The sequence below is a fragment of the Saprolegnia parasitica genome (genome assembly GCF_000151545.1).
Source record: "Saprolegnia parasitica CBS 223.65 unplaced genomic scaffold supercont2.8, whole genome shotgun sequence".
Lineage (NCBI taxonomy): Eukaryota > Oomycota > Saprolegniomycetes > Saprolegniales > Saprolegniaceae > Saprolegnia > Saprolegnia parasitica.
Window position 1 is genome coordinate 185828 of NW_012156402.1, and position 24412 is coordinate 210239.

At 58.0% G+C, this 24412-nt stretch overlaps 11 protein-coding genes across 11 annotated transcripts; 4 read left to right on the forward strand and 7 right to left on the reverse strand.

Moving 5' to 3' along the window:
• The first annotated feature begins 754 nt into the window (after positions 1–754).
• Positions 755–1789, forward strand: SPRG_03169 (hypothetical protein). The gene is made up of 6 exons (XM_012341761.1): positions 755–815; positions 878–945; positions 995–1219; positions 1266–1440; positions 1493–1587; positions 1632–1789. Exons 1-6 carry the CDS (start codon positions 813–815, stop codon positions 1678–1680), a joined length of 615 nt encoding a protein of 204 aa, XP_012197151.1. The 5' UTR covers positions 755–812; the 3' UTR covers positions 1681–1789.
• Positions 1790–2358: 569 nt separating this feature from the next.
• Positions 2359–4440, forward strand: SPRG_03170 (hypothetical protein; the record flags this gene model as incomplete). The annotated part of the gene is made up of 8 exons (XM_012341762.1): positions 2359–2670; positions 2706–2867; positions 2925–3591; positions 3635–3714; positions 3758–3817; positions 3862–3960; positions 4019–4092; positions 4122–4440. 8 exons carry the CDS (start codon positions 2359–2361, stop codon positions 4438–4440), a joined length of 1773 nt encoding a protein of 590 aa, XP_012197152.1.
• A 637-nt stretch (positions 4441–5077) lies between these two features.
• SPRG_03171 (hypothetical protein) lies at positions 5078–6116 on the reverse strand (the record flags this gene model as incomplete). Its single annotated transcript, XM_012341763.1, has 1 exon — positions 5078–6116. A coding segment is annotated over one exon (1012 nt), but the record flags the coding sequence as incomplete, so codon positions are not given.
• Positions 6117–6475: 359 nt separating this feature from the next.
• Positions 6476–8120, reverse strand: SPRG_03172 (hypothetical protein). Its single transcript, XM_012341764.1, has 4 exons — positions 7967–8120; positions 7849–7916; positions 7127–7804; positions 6476–7069 (listed from the first exon to the last, which is right to left on the reverse strand). The coding sequence occupies exons 1-4, from the start codon at positions 8115–8117 to the stop codon at positions 6524–6526; spliced, it is 1443 nt and encodes a 480-aa protein (XP_012197154.1). The 5' UTR covers positions 8118–8120; the 3' UTR covers positions 6476–6523.
• Positions 8121–8619: 499 nt separating this feature from the next.
• On the reverse strand, positions 8620–9540 carry SPRG_03173 (hypothetical protein). Its single transcript, XM_012341765.1, has one exon. It carries the CDS (start codon positions 9509–9511, stop codon positions 8651–8653), a length of 861 nt encoding a protein of 286 aa, XP_012197155.1. The 5' UTR covers positions 9512–9540; the 3' UTR covers positions 8620–8650.
• Positions 9541–9853: 313 nt separating this feature from the next.
• Positions 9854–11170, forward strand: SPRG_03174 (hypothetical protein). Its single transcript, XM_012341766.1, has 5 exons — positions 9854–10028; positions 10079–10134; positions 10178–10253; positions 10301–10688; positions 10741–11170. The coding sequence occupies exons 1-5, from the start codon at positions 9885–9887 to the stop codon at positions 10920–10922; spliced, it is 846 nt and encodes a 281-aa protein (XP_012197156.1). The 5' UTR covers positions 9854–9884; the 3' UTR covers positions 10923–11170.
• On the reverse strand, positions 11099–13923 carry SPRG_19470 (hypothetical protein). The gene is made up of 12 exons (XM_012342009.1): positions 13778–13923; positions 13639–13733; positions 13504–13591; positions 13408–13451; positions 12884–13358; positions 12692–12829; positions 12276–12644; positions 12083–12187; positions 11963–12028; positions 11850–11912; positions 11702–11803; positions 11099–11638 (listed from the first exon to the last, which is right to left on the reverse strand). Exons 1-12 carry the CDS (start codon positions 13910–13912, stop codon positions 11174–11176), a joined length of 2145 nt encoding a protein of 714 aa, XP_012197399.1. The 5' UTR covers positions 13913–13923; the 3' UTR covers positions 11099–11173.
• Positions 13924–14544: 621 nt separating this feature from the next.
• Positions 14545–15006, reverse strand: SPRG_03177 (hypothetical protein). Its single transcript, XM_012341767.1, has 4 exons — positions 14933–15006; positions 14781–14884; positions 14708–14735; positions 14545–14661 (listed from the first exon to the last, which is right to left on the reverse strand). The coding sequence occupies exons 1-4, from the start codon at positions 14969–14971 to the stop codon at positions 14590–14592; spliced, it is 243 nt and encodes an 80-aa protein (XP_012197157.1). The 5' UTR covers positions 14972–15006; the 3' UTR covers positions 14545–14589.
• A 1038-nt stretch (positions 15007–16044) lies between these two features.
• SPRG_03178 (hypothetical protein) lies at positions 16045–17994 on the forward strand. Its single transcript, XM_012341768.1, has 5 exons — positions 16045–16201; positions 16231–16654; positions 16707–17416; positions 17486–17579; positions 17629–17994. Exons 1-5 carry the CDS (start codon positions 16058–16060, stop codon positions 17973–17975), a joined length of 1719 nt encoding a protein of 572 aa, XP_012197158.1. The 5' UTR covers positions 16045–16057; the 3' UTR covers positions 17976–17994.
• A 450-nt stretch (positions 17995–18444) lies between these two features.
• Positions 18445–21260, reverse strand: SPRG_03179 (hypothetical protein; the record flags this gene model as incomplete). Its single annotated transcript, XM_012341769.1, has 11 exons — positions 18445–19071; positions 19129–19318; positions 19366–19487; positions 19532–19686; positions 19735–19845; positions 19893–20238; positions 20285–20370; positions 20412–20523; positions 20576–20715; positions 20784–21076; positions 21128–21260. The coding sequence occupies 11 exons, from the start codon at positions 21258–21260 to the stop codon at positions 18480–18482; spliced, it is 2280 nt and encodes a 759-aa protein (XP_012197159.1). The 3' UTR covers positions 18445–18479.
• Positions 21261–21493: 233 nt separating this feature from the next.
• On the reverse strand, positions 21494–22539 carry SPRG_03180 (hypothetical protein). Its single transcript, XM_012341770.1, has 7 exons — positions 22390–22539; positions 22256–22343; positions 22139–22207; positions 22014–22085; positions 21846–21965; positions 21691–21792; positions 21494–21646 (listed from the first exon to the last, which is right to left on the reverse strand). Exons 1-7 carry the CDS (start codon positions 22479–22481, stop codon positions 21512–21514), a joined length of 678 nt encoding a protein of 225 aa, XP_012197160.1. The 5' UTR covers positions 22482–22539; the 3' UTR covers positions 21494–21511.
• Positions 22540–24412: the final 1873 nt, after the last annotated feature.

Consider the following 24412-nt stretch of genomic DNA (forward strand, 5'->3'; position numbering starts at 1 on the left):
CGTTCAGTTCGGCGCCGAGCCCGTACATGTAGTCCGAATGGACCTCTTCCGTCTCAAGCACCACTAATACACGTATTGTAAGAGCTGGAATAGAGAGGTGGGAGCATCGTACTACGTGAATGGGTCTCTCCGGCTTCCGAGGGGAGCGTCGTTTCTTGGTTGGGTGCTGTGCTTGGCATTGGTCGGGTCACGACGCAAGGCTTCATATGCGCCATCGACGGCGGTACGGACGCTCGCGTCGTGTGCAGACGCTAGGGTGAGCCTTTGATGCGCTGCGCCTAGTGCGCTAGGTGAGATGGATGCAGCCGTGGCTTGTGCGCGGGTGCCCTACCATCGACGTCGGGCGGCGGTTGCGTATTTGCTGTTACGAAAAAAGCGCTGCTCCTCGGAACACACTCCGGTTTCTAATCCGGTAGGTCAAACTAGGCCGAATTGGGATGCCTGTGGACCCAGAAAAAGGATATTTCCAAAGGGAACACTGTTTTCAATCGATTTAACACGCCACCGTTGGCCAGTTTTCACGACATATATATATGGGTTTTGAAAAAAACCTGGTGGGTGCCACGATCAACTGTGGAATAGTGTGCGACATGTACAACACCATTATCGTTCGTACACTATATCGTGAACATACCTCTGAAACTACATAACTGTTTTGGGCTATTGTATGCGTTGGGATTGATACTTTAATGGAATCATTTATTGCCATCGTCTTCCTGTCGAAAGATCGACGGGGTATCCATTGATAGAGGTTCTCGTCCAGAGAAACTAAGCCGCAGAAATCAAAGCCCCTGAGCCGCAGACGGAGCAACATGGTACGCGACGCCTGCGTCGTCAAGATGCGGTGGCAATGATCCGAGGCTCATGGCCTATGTAGAGCATCATGGCCTACAACGGGGCCGCCATCATCGCGATGGCTGGCAAGGACTGCGTCGCGATTGCCTGGTACGACGACGGCCATCCTCGTGCTGCAATCTTATCCTGCCATGGCTAGCGATACGCGCATGGGCGTGCAGGGCCAGACGATCTCGACCGACTTCCAGAAGGTCTTCCGCCTCAACGACAAGACGTTCCTCGGTCTCTCTGGCTTGGCCACGGACGTGCAAAGCGTCTCGCAGCTCCTCCGCTTTAAGCTCAACATGTACAAGATGCAAGAGGAGCGCGAAATCAAGGCCAAGACGCTCAGTGCCATGATCTCCAACATGATGTACGAAAAGCGGTACGTACATATCAGCGTGCCATGGCGACTGCAGCGCTATCATCAGGTTTGGCCCGTGGTTTGTCGAACCCATCGTCGCCGGTTTGACGCCCGAGAACAAGCCCTTCCTTTCGAGCATGGACTGCTTGGGCTGTGAGCTCTTCACGAAGGACTACGTCGTCGCAGGGACGATGGAAGAAGCTTTGCACGGCATGTGCGAATCCCTATATCGCCCCGACTTGGTACACGCCTCGCCTTTGTTGCGATGCGTCATGGGACTGATGGGCTTTATAGGAGCCCGAGGATCTCTTTGAAACCATCTCGCAGTGCCTCTTGTCGGCGTGCAACCGAGACGCGCTCTCTGGCTGGGGCGGCGTCGTCCACATCTTGTACAATTGGTCATCTCAAAACGCTTTAGCTGATCACGGCGTAGGACCAAGGACGGTGTCACCACCAAGGTGCTCAAGACGCGCAAGGATTAATCGGAAACAGAGTCTTGGGGTCCGCGCAAGTCGGTTGCTCCTGCCACAACGCGCCGCTGCGACCTGGCGTCTTGCCGAACCCGTTCATAAACTCTATTTCTGACACACATCCACGTGTACAACGCTAAATCAGCACCAGACGCGGGTCCTCGCAAGAACGTTGGCTGCGTCAGGCAACTTGCCACGTCTGGTCAGCGCTTGGTCTGGTTCGGGAATCCAGTTGATATTTGGTTGGGTTGGAGGTCTTGACACGCTCAAGACGGCGATGGTAGTGTGTGTCCGTGAACGAGGCCAGCGCAATGTGCAGTGTACTTACTGTGAGCTATGGCGGCGCTGCCTCTCGCCTCGGCGGCGTCGACGAAACCAGGCCCATCCCCGCGGCCACGACAACTTCAACAAGTTGGCCCGGTACGGTACGCAGAGCAGACACGGAAGCTTCGTCGCCAGCCATGCAAGCAACATGCACGGTAGCATCGCTCGACGCTGCTTGGCGCTCATGCCTGCGCCATCGTTGTCATCGTCATCGTCGTCATCGTCATCGTCGTCGTCCAGCAGCAGCGCCCCATGCGTCTCTTCTCTACCTGCGACACCGCGTTCACATTCCACGTGTTTGATTGGTCAAAATCCAGCGGAAATCATGCTGCGATACAAAAATAGGACCGTCGGCAAGCAGCAAGCATGCGCGGTCGCCTCGTCCTGGTGCTGGCGGCCAGCCTCCTCATGGTCCTCGCCCATGGCATCGTCGCGCCCGGCGAGGTCGAGAGTAGCAGTAGCAGCAGCAGCAGTGGGGCCGCCACGCCCTCGCCGCAGGTGCACCACGAGCGCGCCGAGCCCGACGACGCCATGGCGGCGCGGTCCTCGGACATTGCCGAAAACATTGCCGAGATCGACATTGAGGTCGACCGCGGTCTGTACAACCCGAGCTCCAACTCGATCGAGGTCCAAGACAGCGATGGCGGCCAGCGGCAGAACTACGCATCGAAAGCTCGGGTGCGACGGTCCTCGACCATGCGCCTGGCACGAAGGGCTCGGTGAACCTCCTCGTGCCCGATAAGGACCGGTACATGCTCATTCCGTGCTCGGCCGACAAGAAGTGGATCGTGATCTCGCTCTCGGAAGACATCCACGCCGAAGCCATCGCGATCGCGAACTATGAAAAATTCTCGTCCATGACCAAGGAGTTCCTCGTACACTACGTTCTCTATCGCATCTCGTTCGATGCTAACTTGCTCGCCATGTGCTAGGTGCTCGGCAGTATCAACTACCCGACCGATACGTGGGTCGTCCTCGGCCACTTTAACGCATTGCACAAGAACGGCGAGCAGCTCTTCAATTTCCAGGAAAAGCACCATGTTCGGTACCTCAAGCTTCGCCTCAACTCGCATTACGGCGCCGAGTACTACTGCACGATGAGCCAAATCAAGGTCTACGGACGCACGTTCACGCAGGTCATCTCGCAGCTCGAGCGCAGCATCCACGAAGAGCCGATCGCGCCGCCTGCGATCGAGCCGCCGGCTGTCGAGCAAGCCGTCCCATCTACAACAACGTCAACAACGACCTCGGACAGTATGTGCCCCGTGCCCGACGCCGTCGTCCTGCCGTGGGAGCTGGAGGTCTGCGAGCCGTTGCCGATATCACTGCCGCCGACCGAGAAGCCGACGATGGCGCACCAGCTGCCAGTAAACGCGTCGGCAACCAATGCAACAAGCGCTAGCCATGCCCAGTCGAGTAAGAACGCACCCGACCACCCTAGCCCGCTCGCAACCACTGTTCTCGACGAAAGCGGCAACCACACCAAGGCGCACGACCATGGCAAGACGACCAACGGCTCATCCGCCCCGAGCAGCAATGGCGTCGCAGGCGATGAACAAAAGGGCCTTGACAACTTTTACATCCGCATGTCCAAGAAGAGTATGTTACGGCCTCTTGGGCGATGGTTTCTGATACTGACTAGTCCAAGCCCTTGAAGCCAACCAAAGCAGCCTCGAACGCACCGTGTCCGAGACGCTCAAGCCCGCAGCCGTGGATGCGCAGGTATGACGGTGTCGAATTTCTTGTCGTGTAAGCCACTGCGTAGGTCAAGCTCGCTCTCCTCAGCGAGCAAATGACCAATCTCACCAAAGCCGTGCACGAACTCGTACGTCCTCTTGATTGTGTTGATAGATAGTTGATACTTTCTAGCGCGTCATTGTCGACTCGGAGCTCGAGTTTTTGACGTCGTCGAATGAAAAGTACATGACGCTGCTCGAAGGCGTGTACCAGGAGAACCTGTCGTTGCGGGTATAGACATTATTTTCCATCCTTTCGGCATTCACAGTCGAGTTACGATGTTGTGTAGAACGAAATGCTGCTCGTTTGGGACGTGATCACGACGATGAAGGCGGGGATTCTTGTCGCAATCGTGCTCTCGGCGTTCCTGATTTTGTTTTCGTCGCGCGAAGCATCTTTCGGTGCCTCACGGGCTGCCATCGGCGCGCGGCCCGGCGCGAGTGGCTCCGGCGCATGGAGTCGGTCGACGAGACGGACGACGAAGTCGACCCGCTCACGCAAGAAATGGACAAGCGCGTCGACCGAACCCTCCGGTTTGGAAGAAGCCTCGACGATGGCGCGATCCAGCGCAACACGCTCTATCGCCGCGTCCTGCATGGCTTCCGGCAACACCACGTCAAGAGCCGCCTCCGACTGCGCAAGCCGAGTCTTTGCGGCGCCCCCGTGTCGGCACCAACAACGTCGTCGTTGCTACCGAAACCCTTGTTTTAATCGTGAAATATTCCCTCGTTTCTGATGTTGGTCGAAGAGCTCTCGGACAAGCAGCAGTTATCTTGATCTCTTCGTTGATTGACTTGACGCTCGCGGCGATCTGGGTGTCAACCAAGTGGCGACAAATAATGTCTCACTGCGGCTGCCAAACGTATCAGCTAGCCTTTAGACATGCGGGTTGGTTGATTGCGTAGCAGACGCACATAGCGTTATGGAGCAGGGGGACGAAAGTCGCACTTCTTGAAGAATCGTTTTGCGACCGTGAAGGGCTCAAGTTGGGTAAATTGTGAAGGGAGAGCGCACAGCTTAATGAACAGCATGGACAGAGACCTCGTTTCGTTGTTGATGCATCCATGAGTGGATCCCACGGGTTCGCAATCACGTTGGCGAATACGGCTTGGAAGAGCTTGCAGACGTCCTAGCCGACTCATGACTTGCACGGGAGCTTGCTATCGGACGAAGCATGACTCGCGTGGTGCCAGTAAAGGCAAGTGCTCGCGTCATGAATGGTCGCGTACAGCCTGGTCTTCAAGAGCAAACTGCTCGATCCAGCAGAAAGCACGGGCACTCGAGTACGATCCAAATACATTTCTATGAGAGCACCCTTTGCCTGAATGAAGACGACGTGAGTATACCATCCAGAAAGCAGAGGAACATTAAGGTGTTATTGCGTAGGCACTTGGTTGGTCGCCTCGTTGGTCGCCGCCATTTTGTCAAACCACCGAACAATGTATGTAATGAAGGGCGCCATGTCGGGCGGGACGTCGCCTTCGGCCAGCGCTCGGCGACAAAAACGTTCATAAAACGTACTCTTGAGGGCGACCATGCGCTCCAGGTGCGCGAGGTCGGTCGCCGAGAGCGGGCCGCGGACGCTGGCGTAGCCTTCGAGCATCCACGCTTGGTACTGCGCTGGGTTGGCCTCGGGCACGGGCGTGCCAGCGATCGGGACACCGGCACCCGCGAGCATGATGGGCCCAAAGAGCGCTTGCGCGAGGTCGTACAAGTACCAGCCGCGCATGGTCTGGTCCCAATCAAACACCGAGAGCGTCTTGGCGTTTGTAAGGAAGAAATTGGAGCAGTTGAGGTCGCCGTGGATGACGCCAAAGGCCAACGGGTCCGCTTCGAGGCCGACATCGAGGGCGTCCAGCGGCGCGCCGGCGAGGACGCCGTCGTGGATCGCGTCGTAGCGCTGAATCCGCCGCGCGACGTCCGGGTGCTCGTGGCCAAAGCGCTGGCTCAAGACATGGAGGTGGCCAAAGAAGGCGCCCCACGCCTTGACGACCGACGCGTCCAGCATCCATTGCCACGCCATGAAGTCCACCGGTGATCCTTTCGCCCAATGAAAGACCGCAAGCACGAGGCCGTCGACTTCGACCGAGAGCGGGTGCGACGGCGAAGGCGCCTGGGGCGACACTGGCGCGCAGACGTGGTCGAGGCCGGCGGCGGCGACGTACGAGACGAACGTGAGCTCGTCGCGGATGCGCTGGACGTGGCGGCCGGTCGGGTCGGGCGTCACGCGCACTGCGTACTTGGCGCCGGTTGCCTCGTCGACCGCGTGGAACGTGTGGTTCTGCGAGGCCTTAATGCGCGCGCCGAGCGAGAGGCCATAGTGCGTCGCGACGATGGCGGCGACGGCGGCGGCGTCGATCGGAAGCGTCTGTTCAAAGAGAGGCATCGTGGGTTGTGGCCTTTCTGTGTGGTTGGCAACCGAAAGACCAGCATTCGATACGACATACATTCCGTGCCACTCAACCGCCAACGGCGCGTTCTGCGCACGAGCCAGATGACGTGTCGCTGGTCGCTGCGCCATGTGGACACGCTGTCTGCATGCTAAAGAGCATATTGACACGCTTAGCACCAGACATTGCGTGGAAATACACCAAGACAATCGGCGACCAGCTACTGTACTTCGACAAAGTTGTCGCTGGCCACCAACTGTCTTGGTGGTGTTGAGATTGAAATGGAAAGCGCGTGCGCGCTGCCAGAAGCCGGTGCCAGCAAGGAGCATGGAACCCTCAAAGAAGCCAACGCCATATTCGTCCAAATCCCATTACTTCGACCATGTACCGTCATCTCCAGTCGACTAGGCAAATGGCGTTTGCTGCACAAAGCGTGTGATCATGTTGAGCGCATGTTCTGGCTGGTCGGTCGGCACGAGGTGGCCCGAGTTGGTCAAGACAACATAGCTCATGCGGCCACTGGACTTGACGAGACCTGCGACCTTGCCGTTGACGACCCACGGCGTCCGCTGTGCCTTATGGTACGACGCCGCGCCATCCCAGTGCAGCGCGTCGAGAACGCGGGCAACGCCCAAGTGATTGCAGGACGATCCGTCCATGTTGCCTGCGTAGAAGAGCACATGGTACGCATTCAAAAGCGTCTCCAGCACGTCGTCCGGGACGTCCTGCATCTCGTCATGGAGCAAGTGCCGCGCGATTGGCGGGGCGTTCGGGCTGGCCCCGTACGACGAGCCATCGATCGACGTCCACGGCGTTCCTAACGGCACATGCAAGGCGGCGCGGACGTCGTCGGTGTTAAAGTAGCTCGACAAGGTCGTCGTGAGTGCCGTGAATGCATTGCCTTCTTGGCGAATATCGTACACAAACGGACTCCCCGCTTGCCGGTAAATCTACACAAGCAAAAAATGAGACCCCTAGACCTAGTACTATACTAGTAAGCACAAGACCTCGTCTTCGGTGTCTTGGCACACGCCAAAGGCCTCGACCGGCCGGCCTGCGTGGTGCAGCTGCGCACACTTGTCGAGCGATGCGACGTGCGTTGTGTACTGCTCGTGGTCGATGAAGCCGAGCGCCAGCGCGTAGTCGGCCACGCTCTGGGTTTGAAGTAGCGGCTTCATTTCCCCGTTACCGATCGCGACGCCCCAAAGGTTCAAGCGCACGTTGGGGATCGTGGAGTCGTTGCGGTTGATCGTGTGAATGTAGTGCGCAATGTGCGGCACGTACTTGCCAGCATACGACTCGCCGGCAATGATCATCGGGCTGGCCGCGTACTCGGGATGCAAGATAAAGAACGCCTGCAGCGCCAAGTAGAGCTGCGCCGCCATTTCTTCTTGCGAGTTGACGTAGCCGGCCTCGGACGTCGCGCTCGTGTAGCCCGTGCCCACGGGCTGGTCAAAGAAGAGCATGTGCGCGACGTTGGTCCAGCTGTGCGGATGCGACGTGAGCGACCCATCGGCCTGCATACGATACGGGCCCATCTCGGTGAGGAGGCCGGTCATGGATGACGCACCAGGGCCGCCGTTGAGCCACACGATGAGCGGCGTTGTGGTTGACACCGTGCGCGCCTCGAAGAACCAGTAAAAGATGTTGCCGCCGCCGGCGTTGACAGGCACCAAGCCCGCGTACTGTCAACATGTGTCTGAGCCATGGACTGCGGGATACATAGTACCTGCACTTCTTCGACAGGCCCAAAGCGCGGCAGCGACGTCACCGCGTCGGCAGCCATGGAGCGGATTGCTACAGGAGGATACTGTAAGCATACGAACACTGTACGAAGCGCAACGTACGGGGCGACGCAGGAATCTTCTGCATGGCCAAGCCGACGGCCACAAAGAGAATCGTGAGGACGAAGCCTGCCACCGCGACGAGGCTGCGTGAATGGCGTTGCGCGGTAAGACTCGATTGGGGTCCGCGGACCAGCGGCGTCGTTTCCGCCATCGCGCTGGAAAATCGCAAGTGCCTCACTTGAACGTGGCGCCACCGTACAAAGCATTTGCTACGTACGTACTCAGTGTTCGACCCATCACTTCTTGAGTATTGATAAAATGTTGTACGGCACTTCGTACGGGGCACTGTACGTACGGCCGGCCGGCCTGTCCTGTTCGGCAGCGAACATCCTGCAGAGCCGTGCGGGTTCGTAGCGATAGCAGCACTTCCCGCAGCATTTCACTTGCTGCCCTCTTGTTTTTTAGCAACAGTAGGCAGAGCGACGGCCCCTTGTCGCTGATTGCATACAAGGGTCCATGGCGACATAATGCAACTGCCTACTACGGCCAAACTGACCTGCGGTGCCCACTTCAACATGGCTTATCCGGAGAATGACACATGTTATCCGGATGACAAGGCTGGCGATGGCGTCCTTGGATCCATTTTCCATCTGTACCTTGCGCAAGGCCCACTGCATGTGGGCTCGCCAGCAGCCGCCCCGTTGACATATATAGTGCTACTGTATTATCATCCAGGAGGCTCTTTTACGTGTCGTCAAAGCGCACATACGAGCAGGGCACGCCGTCGGCGTTGAACTCGCGGCGAATATGACCGTCTTGCGTCGAAAAGGACGTTCCGTCCGAGAGCGTCAACGGCGCCGAAGCGGTGATTCCTGGCATGCGGATCTCGCTCGGGATGTGGTCGACCATGAGCACGTCTGGAATGGTCGCGACGTCAGCCTCGACGCCCATCCAGTAGAGGAGCATGCCGGGCCCAAACCGGTTCACGTACGCGTGGGCCTGCGCAATGTGCTGGGCTTCGTTCTCCGTGGCGCTTTCATGGGCCATGGCCTTGGAGTCGATCCACTGCACGAGGTGCCAGCGGCCGTCGCGCGTGCGCACTTGGATCGGTGCGAGCAACAGCGCGTCCGGCGTCTTGGCCAAGCCGCGCTCCCGTAGCATGTGCTCGTTCTCGAACGGAATACCGAGCTGGTGCAAACGCAAGATCATCATGTGCTCGTACTCGTCGCCTTCGCTGCGGCGGATGCGGTCGCAGAGCGGCGAGCAGTGCACGTCGGCCACCACACAGGCCCGGAGCTCGGCGCGGAGGCGACCGGACAGGCCATGCTCGGCGGTCTCGTCGTCTAGCGTCGCCAGCAGCGCCTTGTAGATGTTGGCTTTCGGTACCTTGTTGCTAAACTCGAGGAAGACCCGCGCGACGAGGCACGGGGCCATGCGCAGGTGCTGGCTAATCGCCAAGAGCGGCGCCTTCTCTTTGTGCATCTGGAAGAGCGTGTGGATCTGCGGGCTGTTGGCCTTGCGGAGCTGCCGCACGTGGCTGCGCGCGAGCACCTGCTGCGCCTGGCGCTCCTTGGCCAGCGCAAACTCGGCCCGCTCCGCCGCCATCGCAACCGATACTCTCTTTCTGAATTTTCACGTGAAGAAAAGTTTATCACGTGAAAAGACAAGAAACAGACGTGATATATGTGGGCGATGGATGATTTATGCGGGAAACGAGTCCCCTCCTGGCTGCGCCGGAGGATCGTCGCTGCTCGTACCCGGCAATCACTGCCACTTGCAATGCTGTGGGAAGACCGCAGGCCGACTTGTTCGGCCTGATGACGCGACGAGCCGGCTCATCGACCGAGGTCGGGAGTACGATTTACGGATAATGCATACGAATACCGGATGATAGAGTGGTATCCGGAACTTGAACCTGGGATTTCGACGGATCTTCTTGTTTTGTCAACAGAGTCCAACTAGCCCCTCGTTGGTCACGATGCTCCGCTCTGCCCTTCGCCTCCGCCTCCGCGGCGCCCGCGCCATGTCTTCGGCGCCGCCCAGCCTCGTCACGGTCGAGAAGAAGGATGGCTTCGCTATCCTGCGCCTCAACCGCCCGCCCGTCAACTCGCTCAGCATGGAGGTACAGCGGCGAGCGATCGTCGCGCAGCATGGCTCATACTGGCGAACTAGCTGCTTCTCGCCATCGACGAAGCGATCCAGGCGCTCGAGAAGGACAAAACCGTCAAGTAGGCGTGCGCCATTGAATGGCTCCTGATGGCCATGTACTAGGGGCATGATTCTGTCGTCGACGAACCCCAAGATCTTTTCGGGTGGCCTTGACATTATGGAGATGTACCAGCCGCAGGTAGAGCATGCACCCATTTAGGCCACGCATCTCAGCGATGCATGTAGACCAAGCGTCTTGGCCAATTCTGGCGCGCGTTCCAGAACACGTGCCTCCGCTTGTACACGACGCCGCTCGCGACGGTCGCGGCCATCGAAGGCCAGAGCCCCGCGGGCGGCTGCATGCTCGCCATGTGCTGCGACTCGCGCGTCATGGCGCTCGGCGGGCCGCTCATCGGCTTGAACGAGACCAAGCTGGGCATCGTCGCGCCGTTCTGGATGCGGGACGTGATGCTCAACACGATCGGCCACCGCGAGACGGAAAAGATGCTGGGCCTCGGTCTCCAAGTAAACGCGCTCCGCGCCAAAGAGATCAACTTGGTCGACGAAGCGGTGCCCGTCGAGCAGGTGCACCCGACGGCCGAGAAGCTCCTCGCCGAGTGGCTCTCGATTCCATGTACGCTCCGATTCGCTCCACGTCCTGACCGTCTCATGTGGCTTCTGTGTAGCGAGCGCGCGCAAGCTCACCAAGGCCATGATGCGCGACGAGACGGCCAACCGCCTGCGCACCCGCCTCGACGAAGACCGCTCCAACTTTATCGACTTTTGCCAAACCGACAAGGTTCAAAATGCGATTGGCGGATACCTCGCGATGCTCAAGAAGAAGCAGGAGGCCAAGGCTGCCAAGTAATCCTCCACTGTCAACCACGTCGATCTCTAGAGACTCCTATGTCTTGGATGGCCGTCGGATCCGTCTTGCAGACATCCGACGCGCGATGCGTGCACTTGTTGATCGCATCGCATGCCATCTCGGCCGAGACAAGCCAGCGAACGAAATGGAGGCCGAACACCCAAGGAGACGATAGATGATGCCACACATGCAATGTTGTAGTTGTTACACGTACATACTATGTACAAGCCACGATGGAATCGATCACGTCATTAATGCAGGAGCGGTTGCTGGGCGGCTTGGCGGAGGCGGCCGACCCAGAGCTCCTTGACCTCGACCGACGACGCGCGTAAATAAAACTTGCGGTCCGAGTCCGCATCGACCTTGCGCCGCGCGTTGGTCGACTCGGAGGCAAACATGCCTTGCTTGTAGTCGTAGACCGTGCCTTGGCCGCCGAGCGGCGGCCAAATCTCAAAGCCTTCGCCCGCGTCCTGGGACTCGCGCACGTCGCAGCCAAGAATCGAGAGCTCCTTGAGGATCTTGCCGCGCTCATAGTCGTCCTTGGTCTTGGCGTACGAGAGGAGCGATCGGTGCAGCACAAAGTAGCGCTGCTTCCAGTTCTTCCGGCCAAAGACGCCGCCGCCGCCCTGCTTGATGAGGTAGCCTTCGAGGAGTTCGTCGTCGACCGACTGCGTTTTCTGCGTCACTTCGAGCACACGCTCGGCCGTGCGCTCCACCTACAAAATACCGTCATGAGCTCAGCCATTGCGATCCGACGAATAAAAGAGGCGAATATGTACATTGACAAACGCTTCGCGCTCGAGGGTCTCGCCTTGGAGCTTGGCGGCGTCGTAGAGGAGCGAGACGCCTTCCAACGCATCGTCCAGCACGTCCCGGAGACGCTACACGTGTATGAGGTGATGCAGGCAACGCGGATGGACGGAATACCTTTTCTAAGCGAGCGTTGACGACGAGGCCGGCTTGCACGTGGGCCTGCGTGGCCTTGATCGACTAGACAAGTGGGTTGCATCGCATGAAGATTGACGGATCGATGGAAGTACCTCCATCGCCGTGACCTTGGCGTCCACGGCTTGTTGCAATGCGCCCTTGCTTCGGTCCAGCATGAGCTACACATCATGCCAAGGCGACGTAAGAGAAAGGATTGGATGCTGCTATCATACCGTCGACGCAATCGTTTCCGACTCGATGCGATGCGCACCAAGGTCCGTGAGGTACAAGATGAACTTTGGGAGCAGCGTCGAGTAGAACGCTGCCAGCTGCGGCATCTACATGGCATTTCAGTGTCCACATATATTCGGTGAAAATGCGTCCAAAAAAGAGTCGAAATAAGAGGACAATGGCGGAAAATAGTACCTTTTGCGGGCCCTTGGCGTCGGTCGCATACTGCGCAATCATGTGCTGGACCTGCAGGTTGTAAAAGCGAAAAAGGCTTTTGAAATCCGAAAAGAGCAGCGGGTCGTTCTCGTCGCGATGCAGTTTGGCCGCGATCGATGCCTCGACGTCCGTGTGGAGCGAGATGAGCAAGTTGAGGCAGAGCGACTTGGAGAGCGCGTCGTTGCGGGCGTGCCACATGGCAATGTGGTCGTTCGAGAGCGTCTTGAACATGTCTGCTGCGAGCGCCATGCTCTCGTCGCCCATGCTCGCAGCCCGTGCGAGGAGCGGTGCTGCGCGAATGCACGCGTCGCCATGCAATGCGTCAAGGACACTGGCGTCGCACGGAAGCTAGCAACTTCGTTTGCACCGACCCTGCAGCATCCAGAACACGGTACCGCAATATGTGCCGACGCGGCGTCTGTGTTGGCCAACGGCAGCTGGGCGTCCACATGGGCCTTGTACATGCCGATGGCGAGCTCGAGGACGTCGAGGACCGCAGCTTGCAGAATCGTGTCCCACGCGCCGTGGAGCACCTACGCGCCATATTGCGTTCTCACATACGAATGGCAGAAGCGAGCCGGTCGTACGTCCAGAATGCTCTTGTGCTGGTCCACGAGCAGCTCGACGACGCTGGCGAGGATCGAACCGGTGAGCGGCACGCCGTGGAGGCTCGCAACGTGGCTCTTCTCGACGAGTGTCTTGCCGAGGCGCGATGCCTTTTTCTCGTAGGCAGGACTGGTCGCGGCAGGTAGCACCGTGCACGATCGCTTCGGAAAGTAGTTGGTGAGAATCTGCCACGGCAGCAAATGCCGAAACGGGCTCGATTTGGCGTCCAGCACGGCGTTCAAGTAGAGCTGATCTATGTCGGCCGATGGATCGACGGCGATGGCCGATCCGACAATGGCCTTGAGCTCTTTCGTTGGCAGGTCGCGCACGACCCACTGCAAGGGCGGAAGGTGCCCGGCCGCGCTCTCGCCAAGGACGTCGACCGCGCCTTCGAGGAACCCGAGCTGTCCAAAGACGCTTTCGTTGATCGCGCCGAGCGATACATGAAACACCGTGCTAGACAGCGTTGCATCACGCATGCTCCATGTGGCGCACGTCGACGAACCTGCTGAGGAGCGCGGTGAGGCCAAAGAGCTGTGCATCAATGTGCTGCCAAAGACATATCCTAAGCCCAAGCTCGGAGAGTGAGATGGCATCGTACCTTGTTGACGCCGTAGCCGTAGACGTCCAAGTACGCCACGTGCTTGGCGTGCTCGTACGCAGTCTCTTCAATGTACATCCACACGCCACTACGTTCTCACGCGTCACGATGGGATGCATAGAGAATCATACGCACGTGTCCTCGGGCGTTGGCTCCATAGCCTCGGCAGCGTGGCCCTCGGGCTGCCCGGCGCGGATGAGTTCTTGCACAAACGCCGACTTGCCGCTGCCCTACGCGCGTCGTCGTCGTTGTGTGCGTCGTGGCCTCGTCGTACCTGCGGGCCGAGGAAGGCAAAGACCGTGAGCGGGTCGTACTTGTCGCGGAGGTACTCGATGGCGTCCTCGTTGAGCTCGAGGTGGCTAAGGAGACCGTCGACGACCTTGAGCAGCTGGAGGCGGACGCCCGTCATCTTGCTTGCGGTGAAGAGGCAAAAATGGCGGAAATTTTATTGCATGTCAGAATAAAAATGCATCGCTCGGTTGTTGACATTGCGTCTGATTGGCCAAAATGAGCGTCGGGTTGTGCACCGCAGCACATGATTGGATAAAATTCAACGCTGGGTACGATCCTGCCCCGTGCGCCCGTGGCTAATGCTACTGCTACCTACACTCACTTGGCGCATCAAGCCTTATGGTCGTTGCAGTACCTTTAATCTATTTGCGCGTTTGCAGCGTGAGCGTCCGTGCCTCAGCATGTACTAAGACAGTATTTGGGAAGACCGTGCGTGCATAATGTATATCTGATCGGCCGTTGTTGCTCCTATCAGCTTCTGGACACTTACCCGTCGTTTTAGCTCAACGCACGCAGGACTTGCCAAACGAGACTCATTGACAGCGTTAACGTGTGGGATGCTTGGGCAGCGTCGCGATTGTTTCTGCGCCGGCGACACTCTGCATTGAATTTAGCATGTTCTGGCCTGCGTGGAGTCTGAATTCAGCACACCGGCCTGCGTGCATCACCACTTTCGCAGCCAAGAGCTCGCGTGCCCACGACTACTAGTATGTATTCGCCTAAGCTCCATTGGCAACTCGGAGGCTAGCAGGCGGCACAGGCGTTGGTTTTTTACTTGATTTCAGTATCCATGCACTAGACTTGGTGGTAGCTGGGGTCGGAAAAGACTTGGTTGTAGTGGTCGACTTGAACGCGGAGTGTGTCGAGCTACTCGTCGATGAGACGCGTGGGGTATGCACATACACGCGTGTACCTGCGTGTCGGCGACCTGGAGCAAGAACCTAGTAACACGCAACTTAAATAGAAGAGCAAGCTGAGAAGCGTACGCAACGCGCTCGGGGCTGGTCTCGTGGCGGTACTTTTCATACTCGGCGCGCAGCCGCCGACGCACAAAGCGCGTCCGGTCCTTGGACGGCATGAGCCCCGCAGTCTACGCACACGCAACCTTCAGATGCGGTGACAGAGTGCGATGACGTACGCGGTAGATGGCGCGGTAGAAGCTCAGAGCTTGTTGCATGACTTCCGGTCAAGTGCAATTTGCTCTTGGCGTTTTGACCACTCTCGTTGCGCCAATCGTATTCTTTAACGTCCGACTGTGTCTTTAACGTATTCTTTAACGCTACAATATGCGCAATTCAACCCACGCGCTCTCACGCTTTGAGGATTCTCTGAGTCGCTGGCTGCGGTACTCTTCATTGCCATGTACAAGTCGAGCATCTGCAGCAGTCGCATGACGGATTGTTAACAGCTACAATATGGTCTTCCAACCGCGCTCGTTCCTGCCCCGCCATGTCTCTCTCCATGATGAGCTGCCACTTCCAGAGGTTTCACACTATTCACACTACAATCGACCACTTCGACTCGACTCACGGTCTCGATGGCCTCCAGCTTGCTTGAACACATGACGAGGTAAGGGGGATGTCAATGTGGGCGACCTACAAGGCTTGTAGGTAGGTGTGTAGTACAAGCAACGTTTGGCCTCCGAAAACTCGGATGACGAGCATGCATGGTCACGGAAATAGGAGCAATTTGCAAAATCAGCCTCCTTTTGACCGATGGTTTGCAAATCAGCCCCCATTTGGAACTAATGAGGGGGCTGATTTCTGTTCGAATTCCACTATTACGTACGTACCTGCGGTGCAAGCGGAAACTGGTCTCGACGCGGGCCTCCTCGCCTCCACCTAAAGTTCCGGTCTACTAGTACTGTGCTACTAGTACAATCAATGAAATCCCTATTAGTGTTGAGACTCGGGCTCGCTCCTCGCCAAGGCACGACGTGCACAAAAGTCAAACCCAACCTCCGCTGCGCTGCGGTCGGCCGATGCGCTGTCGTCACTCGCTGCTGTACCGGTAACATACTTTTAAGCTCGGTCTCTTTTTGTCCCGCTTGGGGGTTGATTTTGCAAACCATCGGTCAAAAGGGCGCTGATTTATGCCAATTCCCCCCAAATAGCTCATATTCCCCCAAAATAGCCTATACTGCACCAGATAAAGTATTGCACGACCGAGCGTCGTTCCTATTGCGCCCTCCATCTTATTTTCAGTTATAAATACTCGTCACGGCAGAAACGATGCATTGCCCAATTGCCACCGCGAAGACCACATGCGCGTAGACCCATCACTCGACGCGATCCCCGTGAGCTCCTTCGCACCCTCGCCCGAAGACATCCAGCCGACCATCGATGCTTCGCGCGTGCGCATGAACCGCAAGTCGGTGCTCGTCTCGGCGCTCTTTGGCCTCAACTTGGTCCTCATGCCGTTCAAGCCGTACCTGAGCGAGGCCACCCCTTCCGCGGGGCCACCCACCCGCTCCTCACGGTCGACGCGGTCGAGGCCATCAACCAAACCGAGTACATGCACTACTTTCGCGACCTCTTCTCGTCGGCGACCTTGCCAAATGGCGCCTCGTACATCTACGACGACACGACGGCCACGGACATTGCGCGGCACGTGTTTCCGCTCAACGGCTCTTCCAAGGAAGATGATTGCGCGCACGGTATTATCACCAGCGTCGCGGGCGCGATCTACTTTCCGTGGTCGCACGTGCCTGAGATCGCCCACGTGCTTTGCGGCGTCAACGCGTCCGCATCAACGTCGTACGCGCGCGTGTGGAAGCACACGATGGTGTCGACGCCGCACGCCTTGTCGGTGCTCTGGACTGTCCCCGGCAACGACCTGTTTCCGAATGCGTCGACCAGCGGTACGAGCTTTACCGTCTACTCGCTGTACGTACCATCCGACTATACGACGAGCTGGCGGCTCCTCAAGCTCTTTTGCCGCCTTTTTGAGCGGCTACATTGGCTATGTGTGCTACGCCGAGTATTTTACGCACGTGCTCCACCTCCGGAAGGCGCTCATGTCGTATGCCATGAGCGAACGCAAGAGCGTTGTACGCTACGAAGTACTCATGGGCGACGCGACCAGCATCGTGCTCTCGCACCCCAAGATTTGCTTTTTGTTTGTGCTCGATTTCTGGATGAGTCCCGAGTTATCCGGCCAAGCGGGCGCGCGCGTCGAGCAGTTTGAGAGCGCCTACTACTTTGCCCTTGGCTCGATCTACTTTAGCCGCAGCGTATGGCTCTCGTACAGCACGCTCGTGCTCCTCAATCCGGTCTTGCGGCGGTGTCGGAAAAGCCATTGGCTCAAGCCCGCCAACCCGACCTTACTGGCGATCGCAGCGTACGCGTACGGCGGGCTCTTCACGCACCTCCAGCTCGCATGGTACCCGATGCTCTCGGTGTACATTGCGCTCTTCTCGATCGTGATGACGCCGGTGCCGCCGGGCGACGAGTATGTCGAGGCGCTGGTGGCGTTTTTGGCGTTCTCGCTCTCGCTGTGCACGCTGCCCGTGCTGCTCGGTGTGCCCGGCATCGCCGCGCGCGCTGCCAAGCGCGCGGTGCGCAATGTTCGGCAAGTGTCGAGCGGCCGCGACGCGGCGCGCTGGTACCGTTTCCAGGCCAATGTACGGACTACATTTGCGTCGCGTTTGCGTCACATTTGGGCTGGTTTTGAGTCGTCTTCTTTTTATTAGGATGGCTCGGACGTGCACGAGGGTGCGTTTGCGTACAACGATTTCAAGCACAAGAGTCTTCTTTGGTTCTATCGTCTCGGCGCCAACGTCCGAGGTACAGTAATCTCGATGAAAATGAGAATTTGTTGTCGACATGAGGGTAGATGTGATGCACGGAGGGTCGATGTACCGGCTGTTTGAAGCGTACCCCGAGTACCGACGTCATGGCACGATGGACCAGCGCGGCGGCGACTGCTACGTCCTGGGCTACGACCGCCTCAACAACCTCGTTGAAGTCACGCGCGTGAACCTCTTGTCCCAGATGGATGCGCCAATCTCGGTGGCCGTGACCGCCAAGCGCCAAGTACTTGGCAGCAGGAAGATATCGCAGCCCAAGAAAGCCCGGGCGTTTCGGTACGCTGTCGGCACGCTCGTGGTGCGCCAAACGGCGGGACCTGGTGCGATGGTGTCGGTATCAAAAGGGGCCATGGACTCGCCGTGGATTGCTTAAAATGATTGCTTCACACACGAGCGTACTCTATCTCGCGTTGACTTTCGCAGAAACGCAGCGAAGCAGAAAGAGTACACGAAGAGCAATGTTGGACCGCTGCATTCAACACATCTTACATCAGTATCAGTGGTATCAGTGAGTGTTTCAACGAGGACCCTCGCGGTACTCGTATCTCTTCGGCAACCACCGGGAATGGGAATGGACGCACGCACGTTGATAGTGCGCACACCTTGCTCGTCATAGACCTCGTCTGCAGGATAATGGCGATGCTCTCTCTCGCTTCCTTGTGCATCATTTATCCATCCCAAGATACTGCACAAGATCTTTCTCGGTACTGGCGAAGTGCCCTACTCTGCGCCCAGGGTTGCCACGTCACTCATATATCGTTTTCTTGCCACAATGCAACCATGATGCTTGGTAGGCTAGTAAATAGAGATGAGCCTTTGCTCAACTCTGGACGAAAACGACGGCATCGCTTCTTATAACTTGATGATTTCCTCCTACCTACGCGAGACCGTCGAGCAGCGCGCCAAAGTCGTACGTGGTGCTGCGACTGCTTGTGAGGTCGCCTCCTATTCGCTCGTCGTCGGCCGCGAGCTGTCGTATCTTGAGGTGCCGCGTTGACTTGCCAAGAAGAAGGTCCATTTCTTGGACGTGGAGCGTTTGCACACGCAGAAGCGGCTCGATCGCGTCGTCTTCCGTCATCTTTTCGACGTCGTCGAGCAAATGAAACACAAAGACACTCGAGAGCGTGATCGTAAAGAGAGACGGCGTTGCGCTCGAAATGTCAATCACGATCGGTGCGCCATGCGAGTCGGCGGGACGGATGAGCGTGTCGCCGGCGCTGCTGCCGAGAAGCGTCCGGATCACAAGAAACGAGTCGCCACCGGCAATCGTACGCGCGCACGCTTGAAGGACGGCGCTGACCGCGGTAACGCACGCCTCGTGGGTGGACGCAAACCGCTTGACGTAGCCTTCGAGGACGTGGAAGATGTCGTCGATGCTCTCAGTTTCACCGCCGTACAAAATGTTGTTGATGAGAAAGAGCTCGGGAATGATGTCGCGCAGGGTCTGCTCAATGCTGATCGGGCGCGGTCTATTGCATCGTCGTATGTATATATATGTCAATGTATCAGCGTATCAAGTGGCGCACCGCGGCAAGAGAATGTGGCGAAGGACGTGCGCGTACTTGGACATGATGTACGTGTACTCGGCCTTTGTGCGCGCAACTGAGGCCTTTTTCTTGATGGCGTTTTGGTCGAGTGGGTTGATTTCCCATAGAAGCGGGTCCGTCTCGCGCAGGTACTGGAAGCTACTGTACTTGTACAACTCGTTCTCGTCGACTATGGATAGATTGAGAGATCGATACAAACTCAGTAAATTGACCCACCGTTGGCGTCGGCGGTCGGGACACTCAGGTAGCACTGGAACGACGCGCGGCAAATGGCGTTAATCCAAGCATTGAGCTCGATCTCGTCGTCGTCAGGCACGCGGAGCGTACACGAGCGGCGACTAATCCCAATTCTCTCGCGATTTCGCAACGCGTCGACACGTACCTAAAGACGTGGTGCACGAGTCGATCGCTGAACTTGAACATGCAAATCGAGTTGGCGCCAGACGGAGAGATCGTGAGGCTTGGGGACGGATCCCCCGCCGCACCACGGATGCAGTAGACCTTGTCGAGCACGATCGCACCTTTGGGGAGTCCATCCTACGTGCCTCTCTCGCTTCAAATGTGTTGCATTCGAGCACATCGCACCTTCTCGTGCTTGAAGTAGTAGAGCCGATTGCCCTTGAGTTCAAACCAGCGCAGCTGCCACGAGTTCAAGCCACTGCTGCGTTTTTTTAGCCACCCCGTTTTCTCGGGTGCCTACGGGCGCCATGAGTGCGTTGGGTTCATTGTAATGCGGCGTGTACGCAGCGTGCAAAGGGGTCGTCGTCCAAAAGTGCAGGGCCTGGCGTCGTGAGGGCGTGCCACGTTTTTGTCGTCGATGAGCTCGACGAGCTCGACGTGGGCGACCGAGGCGGTGCGAGGAGCCGATTAATGTCGTGGACTTCGGCGCGAAGGTCCCCCGAGAGGCTCCGGAGGTGCTGGCTCGTCGCATCGCTCGAGAGACTTCGGCTGTGCCCCACTGCTCGCGTTGGTGTTGTCGTGTCGTTGGAGAGACTTCGCATGTGGCTAGGACCATTCGACACTTCGATCGACGGGGTTTCGGGGGCTTCTGCCGGCGCCTTGCGCGGCGAGATGGGCGGGACGCCCGACCTACCCCTGTGTGTATTGCTCATGCGCATCTCCAAAGCCAACATACTGGAGGTTGGCATTGTTGGGCTCGGGCGATGATGCAACCTTGACCATCTTGGCCAGCGCCACATCGATGCTGGATGCGACGGTGATCTACGCGTACGTTCAGTAGTTGCTGGATCGAGGCGTCGCACATGCTGCATCGTAAGCTCTCGGTTCCGAGCAAGCGGTAGTGTGATGGTGAGGCCCCAGAGCTGTCGTCCGATCCACTGCAGCGCAATGTCGGGGTTGATGTTGGCGTTCAACCTACGCAAATCAGCCCTCAAGACGATGTCGTGCTAGAGAGGAGACCACGCACGCTTTGATGGTGCGCGCGATGAGCACAACGAGCTCGCCGCCGGTTTCGATCGTCCAGCACGTCATGTACCCGCGCAAGCACGCGTCGTCGAGGACCCAGCGCTCGGCGCCGTTGGACCACGGGTCGTGCACAAACATCTTCTACTTACCATGATGATGGTGATGATGACGATGCTATATGGGGAGACACTTGGAATTTGCAGCCGTACCTGGGCCGCGCCGTTGAGCGTCTCGAGCTCGCGCATGAGCTCGGACGGCTTCATGTCGATCTCTTTATTGCAGTACGGGTCCAAGAGCGCGCGCGGGTCGATCCAGACGCTGTTGTCCAAGCTCAAGCGGCGCAGGCCCTTGGCGGCGTCGGCGGTCTTGGCATGCGACTCGGACGTCGTAGTCTCGGGCGTCGCCTTGTGGAACTTTTGCTTGAGGCGCAGGAACTGGTCTTTGAGGCCGCTGCACGAGTCGAGCGGCGTCTCGTCGCTGGCTGCGAGCGGAGACACCTTGGCTGGCGTCAAGCACTACAAGAGAAGACGTCGATGAGAGGCCATCGATCGACGTGGGCATGCTCGCTTGGCGTCTTCCATGGGCTTGAGGAAGGATGGGAGGCCGAGCAGCGGCAGGCTCGTATGGCGGGCGCGGTCGTCGTCGGGCTTGGCGGCCGTGCTGCTCCCGTGGCGCGGTCGTGCCATACCCTTGCTTCGTACGTGATAACGATCGAGTTCTCGCCCGTCGAGCAGGCGTTACGATGACGACATTAAATGACAATGCGTCGACGCTTATACAAAGAACGAGTCAACATTGATTCTTTATTGTATTGGGCACGACTTACGAAACCGTTCCTGGACCGTTGTCGCTCCGGACTTGCTCCGGGTTCGTCGCCAGGAGAAATATATATTGCCGCATCGACAATGGACAATATTGTAGTGGTGTGCACACGTACTTATATTTTGTGTTGGTCGATATCTGCGTCTTCCTCGAAATCAAGGCTCTCTAGCGACGGCGCCGGCGCCATTTTCCGGTACTCGAGTAGCAGCGGATGCATCTTCTCCAGTGCTAACCGCATGTCGCTCGTCTCCTACGGAGCGGTTCAAGCAAGGACGGGCCACGAGGTCATCGTACCTTGGCGCCGCAAATGACGAGCTTGCCCGACACGAATATTAGAAACGTCAACTTGGGCTCGACGAGCTTGAAGATGAGGCCTGGGAAGAGCTCGGGCTCGTACTAAAAGGGCGCCAACGTCGTGAGACGAACGGTCCGAGTGCAGTACGTCGTACAGTGCAGAAGCGCGAGTGGTCGTTGAGCAAGCCTTCGAGGCGGATCGGGAAGCGCACGTCGCTGGTGCCCATCATGTTGCAGATCTTGAACATCTCAAACTTGGCCGGGAAGTTGAGTTTCTAATGCAGCAATATGATCGACCTCGCACGCATTTCCATGCGGTGTACCTGTAGCACTTTGCAGTACTTGCGCGCGGCAATGCGGCAGTTCTTCTCTGTGGTGGCGCCCGTGATCACAATCTACGCCATCGCGGATGCTAAGCGTTGCCGTCACGGGCGTGCAAGAGGAGTACTTTGCCGGACGCAAAGATGAGCGCGGTCGTCTTTGGGTCTCGTAACCGCATGATGACTGCGGCGAACCTCTACGCGCATGCGCTGAGCTGCATTGCCATGACGTATGAAGACGCTACCCGCGGATTGTACTCGGTGTTGCGCGCATTGAGCGCAATCGTCGTCAGGTCGAGCGGGACTTGGACGTCAATGGTCCCGACGACGTTCCTAGCAGGACGCATGAGCCTTCGCCATATTGCGTGGCATGGCGGACTTGACATGCAGCGGCAGGCGCTCCTGGCTCCACTCTTCCTCGACGTCGAGCGCTCGCTCCGGCGCCACGAGGCTGGACTCCTTCGCTGCCATCCCGTGTCGTCTTGGCTTGTCTGGGTGGCCTGGCAACTCCCAAAGGCCGAGTTTAGAGCCAATAAAATACACGTATTTGGCTTCTCGTTTGTATACAACGTTTTACTGTTTTTTCTCTTCCATTGAAACGCAACGGTCTCATTGGCTACGATGTAGCCAATCCGACGCGAGATGGCGTTGGCGCCAGGCGATCTTGGTGTCGAGATGCATATATTGCGTCCGGCCAGCGTCGCATCCAGTGAGCGCCACAAGGCGAGTTGCCACTATCTGGTTATGGCGACCTCACCAGATCCGACGCCAGACCAAACTACATTACATTGGTGTGGCAGCGACATGGTCGATGCCTTGCGTGAAAAGGTGGGAGTGCCGCATTTGCAGGTGCTGCGGTAGAGATCAATGTGCTATGAGCAATGGGCCATTGGAGCATGAGCGTTGTGGTAGTGGCGAACCTCTCGCCTCGAGGCTTCTGGCACCGTCGCCGAGCTTTATCGCGCCGCTCAAACCCAAAATGACTCGATTGACAAGAGAAAAACTTGCATTTTGAGCATCTGTTTTACCTATTCTAGAGTGGGAGGCGCGACGTTGGATGGATCGAAGAGCGTGCCGATGAAATGCGTATTCGAAGTGCGATTTCCCGACAACCGAGCGGCAGGAACCAATGCACGACGTAGACGACGCGGTAACAGCGATGCCAGCCCGGGTCTGTTCCTCATCCCTCGAGCAGGCAACCAAGGCCTTCCTTGCTGGCGCGGCCGACGGCTCGTTAGCAACCGTAGCCATGCTACTGGACGATGTCGATGTCGATGTGGCCATGGACGACGTACGGCAAGCAACCAACGAATCGTTTACTCGATCCGTGTGCATAGGACGGTAGCAGTGCGCTCCACCTGGCTGCTGCCGCCGGCCACGTCCACGTCGTCGACTTTCTCGCGCCGCGCGTGGCCGACAGCAGCCGACAGAACACTGTGTGTAGACGCATTGCCGTTGGAGATACTCTTGGTTTCTCATGGATCGATGAGGCTCCTTAGCGTGGGCATACGCCAGTGGGGCTCGCCGTCACGCACGGCCATCTCTACTGCGTCGCCGCCCTTCTCCGCCACGACGCGAACCCACGGGCCATGGACAGCGTGCGTCCCTTCTCTTGTTTGCAACATTGTTTGAAAAAGTTTGAATCGTTTGCTAGAACCGCCGCTCGCCGCTGTGGCTGGCGGCCCACTACGGGCACATGGAGATCGCGTCGGCGCTGCTGGCGGTTGGCGTGCGCGTCGACACCATAAGCTGGATATTGTACGCGACCGGTGTTGATATTTGCCGAGAGGACGTTCTGTAGGCCAAGTGCACGCCGCTCTGTGCCATTGCACTCAGCGAGGCCCCGAATTTCGACCTCCTCCGCTTGCTCCTGGCGCAGCACCCGACTCCAGACACGGTCGCGGCGGTAGTTGTGGTCAATGTTGTCCTTTTTTCTATGAAGTGGGGATAGGGTTTCGCGACGACCGTGACTCATAGCACCCATGGCGCTTCGATCGCTCAACTCTATATTGATGCCGGTCTCATATCGAGCCGTGCGGTTCTCTGCGAATTCTTGTCGCATCGGCGGCTCGACGGCGCCAAACACATGGCTGCCATCATGGACTTGACCGGTCGCGTACGTTTCTTACGACTCTTTCTTGTACATGCACACATTTGTCTCCGCTAGGATGGACACGATGCGCTCGTGTGCAAAGCCAGCTACGGCGATCGCGCGATGTTACAACGCCTTCTCGACCGGGGCGCTCGCCCCGTACGACACGCTGATATGCGTCTTCTGCGTGGCTCATGCTTGGACGTGCTAGGCGTCGGTGGAACCTCTTTTGACAGCGATTCGGCAGGGCGCAACGGATGCCGTCGCAGTGCTCGCCCCGCTCACCACCTTGGGCAAGGTGATCCCTATA